Source organism: Rhynchophorus ferrugineus, unplaced genomic scaffold (assembly GCF_030347505.1).
Source record: "Rhynchophorus ferrugineus isolate W39M unplaced genomic scaffold, kcgeb_rfMv2 rfM6, whole genome shotgun sequence".
In the NCBI taxonomy this organism is placed as follows: domain Eukaryota; kingdom Metazoa; phylum Arthropoda; class Insecta; order Coleoptera; family Curculionidae; genus Rhynchophorus; species Rhynchophorus ferrugineus.
In genome coordinates this window covers 31,411,961-31,427,398 of record NW_027472585.1, presented here as the reverse complement: position 1 = coordinate 31,427,398, position 15,438 = coordinate 31,411,961, and the positions used below count along the sequence as shown (strand labels likewise).

General features: G+C 30.2%; 2 protein-coding genes across 2 annotated transcripts in view; one reads left to right on the top strand and one right to left on the bottom strand.

Annotated features, from left to right (window-relative positions):
* LOC143198239 (uncharacterized) overlaps window positions 1-6,304 on the bottom strand; it is a 40,235-nt gene extending 33,931 nt beyond the window's left edge. Inside the window, exon 1 of the mRNA XM_076407367.1 lies at window positions 6,116-6,304. The gene's annotated coding sequence lies outside the window, so the exon portion shown is untranslated. The remainder of the gene's footprint in view (window positions 1-6,115) is intronic.
* Window positions 6,305-12,158: 5,854 nt separating this feature from the next.
* LOC143198238 (uncharacterized) overlaps window positions 12,159-15,438 on the top strand; it is a 126,461-nt gene continuing 123,181 nt past the window's right edge. The window contains exon 1 of the mRNA XM_076407365.1: window positions 12,159-13,384. Within this exon, the coding sequence (XP_076263480.1) occupies window positions 12,413-13,384 (972 nt within the window). The 5' untranslated portion in view covers window positions 12,159-12,412. The remainder of the gene's footprint in view (window positions 13,385-15,438) is intronic.

Below are 15,438 nucleotides of genomic sequence, written 5' to 3'. Positions count from 1 at the left end.
AGGTAATTCACGAAATTGGTTTTCTAAAAAGGAAACTAATGCTAACATCTTGTTAGCTGAAATTCACTTCGAGGTATCATAATAGTAAATACAAATATAGCGATAACATTGTAATTATCAGTTGTTATTGGCATTGTTAGAGATACTAGTGTACAAAGCTTATTAAAACACAGAAACTGTAATAAATTAATCCTCATTATGTCATAGTAAGTAAAAAATCATAAATCAAATAATTAAACGACCAATCTAACACAACACCTTCTCTCATACAACCCCACACTTATTAATGAACGTATGATATATGAGGCAAAGGAAAATTAAGATTAAAATAAATATATATGAAGACGTTTTAGAAGCATTCGACTAAAAACAAACAAAAGGCTAGTAAAATTTTATTATTTCGATACTCTGGTTATAATGAAAATTTCTTAAGGATAATTATCATTTGTAAACATCTATAGCAACTTACATCTGCTATATATGGTATATATGGTATGTACATCATATTATGGTGTGTACAGATATGAATATTTGGTTCGACCGGATTCAGCATATTGATGAAGACAAGGCAATAGGTAGTCGAATATGTTGCGCACGGAAAATTGCGTCGAATTACCTCGAACCGAATGTTCAGGCCTGTACCGACCATAACATAGGAAGTAGCATCTCCAAAATATTTTGCTATTTTTGCAGTTGCTATTTTTTCCAGCAATCCAATCCAATTTATTATTAATTCAACAATTATAAATTCTCTTTGGTCACATTCAATACATCCGACATGTGAAAGGGTTTAAAACAATAAAACTGTTAATTTACTTTAGAGTACTACATTATTTAAATAAATAAGAGGTGGCTGGTGGAACGGCGATACAAATCCACATTGAACATAAACCAAACTGCCTATGTCTGACCACCATTCAGTTTTAACATAAATACCCTACCACGTCTTCGAATACACAGTTTTGGTAGTAAAGCCTGTTAACAGTTGCGTGATTCACATATAGTCTATTCAAAGTTTAATTGTATATGCGTCATCAAGATGTTTAATATGTTGCCTGCCGTAATTTGTAAATTCGTTTCAGAATCAGACAATATTTTCATTCTCATTTTATTCTAGTTAAAAAGAGACAGGATGCTGTTTGCTTAGTTCGAAAACGAATGAGCCGTCAGCGCCATCCGGTTGTCAGACTTAAGCAAAATTATTGAAAGCACTAATGATAAGAGGCTATAACTCTAACCTATAAACCATTGTGGCTGTATAATTAATTAACTGTAGTTTTAGATGTACTATAATGTTAAAATAAATTATATTTTTTCTTATTAACTTTTTTGTTCAATTATTTTATTTAAATTAGAATTTTGTTGTATGTCAAAGCCAAACTGAACTAAAACATTTTGATGACGCATATACAAATAAACTTTGAATAGACTATACATACATCAGTTTCATAATTAATTCATATTATGTATTCGTTTTCTACTATTGTATTTAGTATAATTCTTAATATTGATGTAAAAATATGAAAATATATTTTTACTACATTTATAATGAAGATGGAGGTAAACTTATATCATATATATGCCAACTACAAAGAGTTATGAATATAATTCAATATTACGATTTATAATTATGATACGAAGTAGAAGGGAGCAATTACATCAATATAAGTTATGACTAGATTGTTTATTCTTAATGTAAATATATGAACACATATTAATATATGTTATGCCTAATACAGCATCTTCAACATTCGAATATTATTTTTAAAAAGTGTAATTTAGTTTTAGAGAAACTCTGCTGTTTTCAAATCTGATATTTCTATGATATTCCTGCTATATATGTTCCTTCTATATATATGAATACAATCAAAGGACAAACAAATCAATTATAACTTTATATTTGATAGCGTATCTCAAATTATTTTATTTTTAAATCCTTTTTTATCCTTATTTGTTTTTGTTTTAATAAAGCTATACAGCAATTCTTTTACATTCTTTTATATTTCCGTTTTATTTTTTTAATGTAAAGTATAGAGTTCTTCCAAAGGGCTTTATTATGCCAAATATGTTTGTTTTTGGCCGCTAGATTCTAGCATTTTTATAGGGAAACTATTTTTACATCACTATAAAATATCTAAGTTCTTTGTTCGACTTTTATTATTAATATATAGGATTTTCCAATAACGTTGAAATGGAATCAAAGAAGTTGGGTATGAGTCATTGACGAAATTCTCTTGTTTGAAAAATTCGTCTATGCTGTTCGTTCAAGTATGTATAAAGAGAACATCACAAGAAAAAGTCTTCCGTTAGGGATAACAATTTTTTCAAATCGTTCTGTCTAATATCCATCCAGAAGCTTCGCCTTATTGTAACCATATCCATGTCCATATTGTTGTAATAAATCGATTCTCGTCATCTTATATAGATTCTTCATTGATGGAATAAAATAATGCCAATCAATGACGCTGCCTGTCCAAAATTTGCACTAAACTGTAATTTTTTATGTATACATTGGCATCTGATAAACCTTGTGTAGAACGGCATTGATCAATATTGGCAATTATGCCTGTTAACTTAGTCTTTCATCAATAAATACATTTTCCCGTGGCAGTACATGTGCAGCTCAAGTTTCCATGGTGGTTCGTTATCAGTGACTAAATATAACACAAACGTCACCAAAACATCGATTCGTAATAATAGTAATTTAAACAATTGTGGCATTATTTCGGTCAAGGTGTTTTTGACCGGTTAATTCTACGATTTTATTTCTTAGTAAATTCCACAATATTGACACTGAAGCACTGTCAATTTACAGGGGATCAAAAAGGGATTATGAAAAATGAAAAAAATTGGTAAACGCCAGCAAATACAATTAACAATTGTATTAAACAAATTGGAGTATCAATTTGTATCAGTGCGTGTTAATTTTATATATAAGGGACATCAACATATCCCTATCAGAATAAATAGTATCCAAGTGGATCATGTCAACACAGCAACATATTTAGGAATGATACTAGCCGCGAAGCTGAGTTATAAAGCTCATGTAAAGAAGAATAAAGAACTGGATATTACCTTTAGAATAATATATTGGCTATTTGGAAGATATTCTACCCTGTCAACATACAACAAAGTAATATTCTTAAGCCTATATGGGCATGTGAAATTTAAATATGGGGTTGCGACAATAAGAACAATTTGGACACAATTTAATGGATTCAGAATAAAGTATAAAGTACTGTTAACGCCTCATAATACTTCAGAAAATATTATCTCTATGGCAACTTAATAATGGAGACCGTTAACTAGACTATAATAAAGTCTGTCAAGAATAATTAACAGGTACTTCATCACGTCAGTGCCAAACCAATCTAGCTTTTCAGCAACGTTGATCTGATAAGCTAACCCAAGAGATCTAAATCTTTTGAGCTAGTTTGAGCGTGAATTACAGGTTGTTGGAACCTAAAATATTCTAGTGCTAGAGTTTTTTTGAAGTAGTAATTCTATATTAATCATTGTAATATTATAAGCCATATTGTATTTAACTAATATATTGTATTGTTTTTTAACTTATTAACATTTAATGAATATATTTAAAAATCTGGTAGTAGTAGTCTTTTCATGGTAAACTAAACTGGTTAAACAGCAAGAACTTAACGAAAGTTCCTACGTCCTATCCATATTTTATTATACCCGTATAAAAAAAAGTAAATAGACACTCACAACAACTTTACAGCTAAATTGAATGTTGTCCCAAAAGATCGAGTTTCTTTTCCTGTCGAAGTTTTTACTTTATGTTTATTTTAACAAACATATCGATCGCATGCTGTTGACAAGATTATATCTACGTATTTGAAAAACAATGTTTTTATAGGCCTATAAGTTAGTTTTAAAGTTTTATTTGACTTGAAACTTTGTTGCGAAAAATCGGTACAATGTATATTATTCAAACTGTTGTCCATCAGTCAATTTCCGGATTCCATCTCGAAAGAACGGTATAACTTTTGAGGTTATCCGCAAATCGACCCATTTTTTAGTTATCATAAGAAGCGAAGCGCTGCTCATGTTTGGAAAATATGGAGGGTGAGGTAACACTTCCATAAAAATTTGAATGTTTTCACCGGTTTTGCAATATTTGATCGAGCGTTGTGGTACTGAACATTGCTCATGTTACGGCTATTTTCCACGCAATGCTCATTATTTATGGTTTATGGTTTCATAGATTAATACTTTAAAAATCTCGTCTTCAACATTTTTTGATTGTTCAGAACGTCCTTTATCTGCATATTTTTCTTCAATCTGAAGTAAAAATTTAAACTTCCTGTAAATGTGACTTACTCTGTATATATTCAGACATTTTCAAGGCATTGAAAACATTTTTTGTTCACAATTCGACGAAAAGTGAAGCCTACCACTCGAGGCTTCAATATAAAGTTGGTTAGAAATGTACCCGAAGCGATTTAATAGGCAGTAATACCATCTGTTATAAATCCTTTAAATTTAATTTATAGGCCTTTATAAGTAATAATTATAGTAATTACAGTAAAATTTAATTATTGTAAAAATATATTATAACAAAGTTGCATATAAATAAAATTTCATTAATATGGAAATAATTGTCACATTTCAAACGATATATTTTGCTCAATATATTTTTCTCTAAATAAAGTTTAAGTGAATTTAGTGATTTTAAAGTAGATGATTTTTTAAAATCCTACTGACGTTATAATTGAATAACATTTTAAGACAAATTTTGTACTTAAATAAATAAAAAAAGCCAATATATATTTGATTATTTGTTGTCATTTTTAGATATATTTTGTTTGTATTTTATTTTTAATAGAAATTTTGAGATAAACGTTTCCATAAGTTTTGCCATATAATCTAATTAATTAGGAGTTAGCTAGATAGATATTTGAAAAATTCCTGGTAATAAAATTAAAATATTTAATAAGTAATCAGAAACATAGAATCACTGACGTTATTGAAAAACTCTACGAAGATATAAAGTCTGCTGATGTACTCTTAAATGTAATTCAAGCATTCGTCAAGGCTTAGTATGTGGGAATTATCCACAAAATGCAGAAAACTTTACCAAAGCTATACGCTGAAGTCCTCATTTCTTACATCTTAGCCAGAATTTTTAGAGTGAAACAAAAAAGTCTACTTTATAATAAAATGAGCTAAAGCAAGTGTACAACAGGGAAATGTATTAGTGCCTACTTTACACTAGTGATATACCACAAATAGAACATATCACAATGACTCCATTTGTTAATGATATGATGTTATGTTATATTTGCTGTTGAAGATAACAATGTAGAAGGAACTAATTAGAACAGACGAGTGAGTATATAAATTACTGGATCCAGATCTTGAGAATACATAGTGGGTTTATATACAATCAAAATCATCTATAATGTCATATAGCAACTCTAAGTTGCAAATGCTCTAAATAAGCAAATTCTAAAATCGACGTGGACCTATGAAATCCAATGATTCCTATAGTATCGCAGATGCACCCAGATACTATAGGAATGATTACTTTCACCAAGACCTTCAGATACCGACCTTTACTCAGAAAATCTAGAAAACCGCAAAGAAAAATAAGGAGAGATATGTTAATATCGATATATTACAACTCTTGGATAACAATCCAGCAAGACATATATTCAAAAAGATCAAACCATTTGATGTTGGAGTGTCACTAGTGAAGTGCAGAAACAACAACAGTGTTCCTTAATACATGAACATTATTAATACATAATATATTATTGTAGAAACAAATTGTAGGTTAGTCAGCATTAACTAATAACAATCTATTAATTAAAAAATGTAATTAATTATAGTATAATATAAAATATTACAATTGAATTAAACATTTATTAAATAAATTTAACATAATAGTAGCATATTTAACTATTATTAATAAAACTGAAATCTAAAATTATTTGATAAAAACATTCTTCAACATTTAAATAATAACCGGAAACAATATTTTGTTTATAATATTTTATTAAATAAAATCCCGGCTTCACTTGTTTATTTATTATTACCCGATGTAAACAAAATCAACGTGCAACGCTTAATGTATACTATCCTACGAGATACTCACCTGGGGATAAAAGTATCCTACAGGTCTTTTAAAGTAAACACCTCCGATAAACCAATTATTAATCGATGCCTCTATGGGAGTGAGTCCACGCAGTCACTACCGATAGCCTGCCGACGTAAATGCACAAAATTAACAGTGCTGGAAACGATAGATCGACTGCCTTTAACAACAATATTTCCATCTGACTGTGTCGCCTCGGAACAAAACATATGTTTCATCCCTGACGGGATGCGTGCTTTTCCACGTCGCACTGCTCAGGCCCGGTTTTATTGATTTTCCCATCAGTTTTCGCGATTAAACCGACGGCATAACGGTAGATCGTATTTATTTTTAGTACTACTCGTGCATACCGCGTACTATCCACTTTACCAGTGCAAATATTGATTTGGGAAATATTAATTAATAAAATAATCATTATATTGTATATTGGCGGTGGGCGAGGATAATTATCAATACCAACGAAATGAAAAGATTCCATAGAAATTGTTTTAGTCTAGAAGAGAACACAGAGAACCTTTAACAATAGGTCCTCAATAGGATTTTTCAACATAACATACAAATTAACAGGTCAATTGAAAAGTCAAAATAGGCCACAGTTTCGGCGATCACCTCTTCATTCGATGAACATTTCTTTCCAGCGAGCATTCTTTTGAGATGTGAGAACAGGAAATAGTCGCTGGGGGCCAGATCTGGAAAATACCGTGGATGAGGAAGCAATTCGAAGCTCAATTCATGAATATTTGCCATCGCTTTCACTGACTTGTGACACGGTGCATTGTCTTGGTGAAGCACCACTTTCCTTTTCTTCAAATGCGGCCGTTTTTCGTCGATTTCGTCCTTCAAACGGTCCAATAACGCTATGTAATAGTCGATGTTGATGGACTTTCTTTTTTCAAGGTAGTCAATGAAAATTATTCCATGCGCATCCCAAAATACAAACGCCAAACCGTGTTGTCCAAACCGACTGTTGCGTTCTCCCAGGCTTTTGAGCGGGTTCACCGTGTGTAGTCCACTCGGATGGCTGTCGATTGGACTTCGAAGTGTAATGATGGAACCATGTTTTATCTACTGTCACATATCGACGCAAAAACTCGGGTTTATTACGCTTGATCATCTTCAAACACTGCTCCGAATCATCAACTCGTCGTTGTTTTTGGTCAAAAGTGAGCTAGCGCGGGACCCACTTTGCACAAGGGCTTTTTCGTACCCAAATATTCGTGAATGATATGATGTACACGTTCAGTTGATATCTTTAGAGTGTCTGCTGTTTCATGCAGTTTCAATTTACGGTCATTCAAAATCATTTTGTGGTTTTTTTAAATGTTTTCGTCGATAACAACCTCTCTTGGGCGTCCACTGCTTTCACCGCTTTCGGTGCTCATTTCACCACATCTAAACTTAGCGTACCAATCCTTGATGATTGATTTTCCTGGGGCAGTGTCCGGAAACTCGACATCAAGCCAAGTTTTTGCTTCAACTGTATTTTTTTCCTTCAAAAAGCAATATTTTATCAACACGCGAAATTCCTTTTTATCAAAATATTTGCTTCACTCAAAATGCTATAATTCACAAAATAATGATCCGACAGCTGTCAAATTTGTACACGCATATTTTGAGGGTTAGGGCTAACTAAAAACATATGGATTTAATTTTAGTAGCGCCATCTATGTGACAGGCGGCTGACTTTTCAATTCAACAACCAAATATTAAATCATCATAAATGAGGGAGACCAGCACCACGGAATGGTTTTAAAACAGTTTCATTTGGTCCATTGATCGAAACACACTGCCATGTCTTACCTGTCAGACATATAAACCAGCATTTTCGTCGAATAAAGACCTCTTATTTAAAGAAATATGACGTTTTTATTTTTATTTCTAACATATCTAACATAATAACTTATATAATTAGCTGTTATCGTTTTCAACGAAGGTTTTTTAACCAATTTGGAAAATTTGAACACAATTTACCATTACTTGGTATTTAAGCTCATTGGTACTCCTAGGTAAGCTGTCAGATACAACCATCTCGAATTTATAAATTCTGCTCTTTCCAAATAAGCTAGAACAGCTCGTTGAAAGAACCTTAGAAAACGTTAATTTTGCATTAGTTGAAGGCCTAATGTAAGCTAATTTTTTAATCTGATCGACACACTAACTCAAGTTTTACTCAAGCGATATTCCATTTGTCCATATATCTTATACATTGCTGGGGCATGGAGATTTGGTATTGGAGGGGAATTTTAAGTACTATGGAACATTATTAAAACACTGAATACCATCAAAATCTTTAGATAAAACTTTTCCAAAAGCTTTGCCTGTATGTAAATGTTGATTGTTGTATTTTCTGTTAATTACACTACTGTTATTGTATTAAACACTATCAATCAATAGATCAGGGAAGAGTGTCTATGCCTCAACTAGGTGTCGCAAAACATTCTTCACCAAATATCGCCATTATTGAAAATTGGCAGCAGCTGGCCTAGGGCAATGTTCGAATGTTTGTATCGATCAAGAGAATTTTTAATATAATTTATTATTAATCAATTTAAATTATGAAAGCTCATTGCAGTATTAATATAAGTTAATTCTTCATGGAATGCTGATAACATCGAAATATTGAAGATTCACTTACGCTCGATGAATTTAAAAACACAATTTGTTTCGCCTTCGGAATCCACTCAGTTTCAGATTTAGAATCGGCCACACTGCTGACTGTCATATTCAGTAATGTGATTTTCGGACGTTCCCCTCTAAACATAAATCATTTTTGTGGTTTCGACAGGCATCTTGTTTTTTTCAAATAAAACGTGATTCGGTTGGAAAATCGAAAATAAACCAACGTGTTATCGATTTGTGAAGTTTATGGCACCACATTAACATTATCTAAACGCGGCATATGTGATATCTAAAAATGATTATAATTGAAAAAGAAATGGCATTATTTTAATTATAATGAATCAGGTTTACGCTATTATATATTAGGTTTAATTGGGAATTGGGATAAATAATTAATATATTTTTCTTTTTTAATTTTATAATTTTTTTTAAATTAATTGCTAATTCCTATTAATAGGCTTAATACAATCTTAAATTACAAATCAATTTATTATCGAGTACGAGACTACGAGATAAATATATCAATATGTATTTCCCTAATTAAAATAAAATTAAATTACTTAAACTAAAGTTACACTTATACACTATACATATAGTCCTTCCAATAAAATACGAATGCACGTCGAGTATAGACTACAATATTTACACTATGTGAAAATATATGAAACTTCGTTTAAACATTTAGCTTTTTTCTTCTTTTGAAATATCTGTAAAATCAGAAAGATATAATGACATGAACATATTTCATTCATACCTTTACTATAATCTTCAAATAAGTTTTTTTCCATATAATTTAACATAAATTATCCTTTGTTCCATAACAATCCACAAAATTAGTGTTACAAAATGATAATATTTTACTAATAATTCATACCTTATACGATTATTTCACATTATCTACTGCTAATTTTATGAAATAATTATATTACCTTACAAAATTAACCTATAAATGACTTATAACCACAACGGTGTTAAACAACAAGGCGTATATAGAAAAGGACGCGCAGTTGTAAAAACTCTCAGGCTAGATTAGAACAAGTACGCATGTGCAGTTCTAGCCAATTATATGGCATGGATGTGTAGATTTTTTACTGTCATCTGTCGAATATACTGCCAAATACAATTACTAAAAATGTAAAATTCGTTTTAAACTCTGAGCGGATATTTCCTTTTAATTTTGCAAGTTAAAGCCTCCTAGTTAAAAAGAGACATAATGCTGTCTGATGCGTCGGAACATGTAGCCGAATAAAATTTCGTTTGTGCTGGTACTGGTCGACCTTATTGTCAAATATCTACAAAATTCTTCAAGTTCTCTATGTTAGCTGGTGTTTCAGAAGGAGTTAAAATTTGGTAATACCCACGGTAACATTATTTAATGAAGCAAATAACAATAGTCGTAAATAATAGCGAAATCTCCATACAACCTATTCTAAGTTAGTTCTAGCTAACCGTGTATGCGTGTTGAAATCTCCAACCAGAACAGATAATAATTATTATTGTCCGAGATTGCACAAATTGGTGTACAATATCCTCAGGCTGACCTCACTATTATGACTTGTAGCTCCATCTACATCCATAGAAGATGGACAAAATAACACAATCACATAAGTCTACACAATAATTATTTGGTAATAATAATTCAATAACCATTGAAGTGCTGTTAAGTAATAGATCTATAACTATCAGGGTACAACTGTAACTATTTTTTAAATTAATAATGCTTTCTTTAGACTGGAACAGCAGTATTCAGTGAGGGTGGCGCTTCATTTCGTAAAACGAAACGGTCGAAAACCAAAATCCATTGAAGAATTGTTATTTTTAACCATTGCCGCTGATGTAAGTTCATATTGTTTTTGATAAACATCCTCAAACTTTCTGCAGTGATATCCAATTAATGGGAATTAATATGTTGATATGCTGTGCTGTGTATGTAAATATATATAATCATAAGAATTACACTTTTAACATAAAATTAATATTAAAAATGTTAAAATAAACTCATTTCTGACAAAATTTAATGTTCATATTTAAGGTCTAGACCAAAATAATCAGATATAATCAATATTATTACTTATGACATTCAATTTAAGTAATGACTAATATCAGAACTGAATGCTCTTACTATTTAACAGGTTATTTGAAAAGTCCCCGGCCTGACTTAACGCGCGCTACAAGAATTAAATCCATATGTTTTATAGTTAGCCCTAACCCTCAAAAGATGCGTGTATACATTTGACAGCTGTCGGATCATTGGTTTGTGAATTATAGTACTTGGCGTTATTGGACCGTTTGACGAACGAAATCGCCGAAAAAGGCCGCATTTGAAGAAAAAGGAAGTGCTGCTTCACCAAGACAATGCACCGTGTCAAAAATCCATGAATTGGGCTTCGAATTGCTTCCTCATCCACCGTATTATATACATACATTTATATATATATATATATATATATATATATATATATATATATATATATATATATATATATAATTTATACATAATTTTAATATAATATATATATTAAAATATATAACGAATGCAAAATAGTGTCTTGAGTTAAAACAAAAAATATGATTTTATAAAAATGTATTTAAACTTAAAGCAAATATAACTTTCAGTATAGATGTTTATGTTGTTTTTACATGTTTGTATAGATATCTACAAATGTTTGAAGAATTAATTTTTAATCAATTCCATGAAACAGAATTCTGTTTTAATACCTTCCGCAAATGTTTTATAGATGGCGCTGGCTTTGTAAAAACATTTTCTTGTATATTTATTCCTACATATTTAAGGTAATAAGTATTAAAGGCTTATTATAATATATTTATTGTATATTAGAATATAATATTTATATATTTGTTTTTATTGTGAACTGATCTGTCTATAATATATTAGGTATTAATATCATGTCATATTATGTGTATGGTTTACATTTATAATTTTTAATACAATAATTAACGTTACATTAATAGTAAATACATTTATTATTACTTACATGTAGTTACTATGATTACATATTATTGTTATATAAATATTAGTGATAATGATATGTTTCTACACTATTTTTCATATAAAATACACTCAAAAAGTTAATATATATTTTTTATTTCATACATTTATTTTCGATAATTTCTAAATTTGAATTAATGTGTCAACCAATTAAAGAATATTCTTTAATTTTATCGTTTTTCAACAAATACATTTATTTACTAATTGGCGATAAGAATAATTAAATTAACATGTTTTGATATATTATCTCTTAATAACTATATTTTGCTATTTAAATCTGTACAAAAAAATCGGAATCAAGTAACCACATTGGTAAATGGTGTTGTCTCTCTCATACTTCTATCTAGTGTATATATAGTTCTTCTTTGTCTATGACGTGTGTTGACATCTAGAGTGGGGAACGCTCCATTCAATATCAGTTGACAGGTTGCGTTCGAGTTATACCTGTTTACATGATTTCGGCGGTTCTGACAGTTCTACCGATAATGTGATATTTTGCATTGTGCATGTGAAAATTCGTGTGTTTGCAAATAATTTATTCGAGATATGTTTGTAGTGCGCATTTTTAATATCAATATAATTGAAGCCGTCTAGTTTTGACAGTGAACAGATCCGCTAGATCGAAAAAATCATCTAGGTCATTAATGTAATCTTAGAGGATAATCCAAATGAGTAGGAAACATGTAAATAGTGATATGGACTCTGGTTTAGGTAGTGATGAGGACCGTCGAGGTTCACGAACCAAGGAGCAGAAGCAACTGCATAACCAACAACTTTTGAGTGGATGCTTTATAGATGCTGCCAGTTTATCAGATGAGGCTGAGGTAGTTGATCAAAGGCGCAATGACGAACGACGACAGGGTGCTCTTATTTTTCAGTCATCAATACCTCAATTTTCAATGTTGCAAATGTCCACCTCAACTGATGATAGATCTTTTGGCTCTCCTCGAAGTGTTTCAAATTATCCAGATACGTCCACTCCTTTTAACTCTATTGTCCAAATTGAAGAAAACGGTGATGCAGAGCACAATAGAAGTAAATCCCCTTTGGGATTTTATGTTGATTTAAGTCAAGTGCCTGATACACCCAATACCCCTCCATCAACGTCCACGAAGAAAAACATATTTTCGATGGTAATTGATTTTGAAGGACCAAAAAAAGATAAACCAACTAAGCTTAGTTCCTCATTTACATCTTACAAAAGGCCTAAGCCTAAACCCAACTTTTTGACAAAGTGTAATGGCAACGGCAGCTTATCTTCTAGTGTCAGTTCCATAAATTCTGTATGCATGGCCAGTACAAGTCGCCAGAGTGAAGAGCATGAACCAAAATTAACTGAGAGCCATCAAGAATTACCAAGTATTGGTATTTTAAGTGCTTCTTTAATTAATAAATTGTCTATATCATCTAAGTCATCAAGTGATGAATCAAGTGACAAAAACATTGTGGAAAAAAGTGAGGAAGAGCCTTTGGGGGAATCATTGATTCTTCCTGATGAAGAAACATCTCCAAGAAACCCAGATGAGAGTAATGATAATGAATCCAGTGAAGTCATTGAGCAGGTGGCATTAGCTGGAGTTTTTCAAGATAGTAATAAAATTCAAGTTGATGAGGAAGAGAAATCAATTGAAAACAAACAGGTGAGTTTTTGAAATATTTGTTTGACATGTGATAATCAATATAACTGTGGCATTTATACAGATAAATATAATATGATTTAATCCATATAGGTTTAAACAAAACTAACTGACTAAAGTTTGTATTTCCTATTGTGATAATATATTTGTAAATTTCATGTATTATATTTATCTAACAAGTAATTTTATCAGAATTAATATTTTCATTTGCTTTATTGATAAGTATTAATGTGGACCAAATTCAGTTTAGATAATTTTTATGGCCTTTTCATTTTTTTCTATAACATAGATAAGAAAACAGCCTTTTTTTCTCTGGGAATTAATAATGTATTCAATGGATGGTTTATTAGTATATAAAAACAATTTTAACTTCCTTGTAAAGCCAGTCATTTTTTATAGGAACCGTACCGTGAATAATAATTGCTTTATTGCCTTTTCTTCAATACTCTTCAAGATAATAAAATGCAGTAATCAGTATTTGAAATGAGTTTGTTGTAATTTTTACGTTATTTATATCTGAGTTGAATTAAGCATATTTAAGCGAATAGTTTTTTGGCATTCACTGCATTAGCGACATTAAATTATGCATTATGCATTCTTTGGAAGCATAATGGAATTTAGATCACTTCCTTCATAGCTTTTTGTTGATTGCGTTGTATATGTTTTAGCTGGAATATGTGAATTGTAGCGGCGTAAATGTTATTAAATCATAAAACTTATCTAAATCTTTCTCGATCACTAAAAAAACGACTGTTATCGAATCATGCGTCTTTAATATGTTTTGGTAGTTTATCTTAAAAATGATCTAATAAATGATCGATTTTTAGGCAGACTAAGGTGTTGATCTTGACCGTGGTCCTGAATTTGTCCTGACTTGTGTTCGTCATATTTTATGATTTATAGTATTTTTGATTTGCGCCTCTATATCACATATTCACATTCCAATGTCTAATTTTAAATTAAACATTTGGCCTAATTATTTCTTTAATAAGACTATTTATTTTCATCCGCGAAATATATGTCGATTTATTAAGAGAACGATTTAGCAATAACCCCATTTCTATTTTTAAAACGGGCAAATAAGCCAATAGTTTACGTAGAATTGAGCGATAGGTGATTCATGCACAGAGATTAAAATATTGTTTCGATATCAGTGCTAACAAACAATTTAATTTTATCACGGTGTTATCATAATAAACATAAACTAATGTGTTCTAAGAATGAAGATCTGAATTATAAATAATCAGTTATAATTGGAACACATAAGATATAAATAAGATAAGTCTTTATTCATATACAAAAAAGTGATTAAAAAAATAACTTTAATTGAGCATCTTTTTTCTTGGCTCATTTTATTTTGTTAGCTTGTTCGAAGGTCAGTTATACTGTAACGTTGAACATTGTTTTATAACTAAGATTCTTAATAAGTAATTAACAATTTATAATAACAATTAGAATTGTTGTTAAAAAAGTTGTTAAAACTCAACCTGTTATTTTTGTTCGCTTGTTGCTCCCAGATGAAGTTTAAATTTAAACAAATCTGGGTGCCTCTGCAATCTTCAGTAGCCGGTAGTCTTTATATTCTCAATTATTTATATCTACTTTGATTAATGCTAAAGCTTAATGTTTACCCTAAGTAAAATATATTATCATTATAATTCAATAAACAGTGTGATTTACTGTATTAAGGAAGTGTAGGATGTATATTTCTTTTGCTACGTTTTGAATTTTTTCAATTTTCTAGGTTTGGTTTTTATTCAATAGATCAAATTCAATTCTTGTTTTAGACAATTACGTTTCTCATTTTATGTTTATTTATTTGATTTCATTTATAATATATATTATAATATATATATATATATATATGTATATATATATATATATTATACAAATATGTATATATACAAATATATATATACAAATATTACGAAAAATAATGGGGAGATGTGTTTTTTTTAATTTTATCTTAAGATTACTAAACTCTCTTTAACTCTTACTCTCTTTAAGTGCTTTTCTAAATAACCGCAATGCTGAAATAGTTTGTATTACATTTCGGC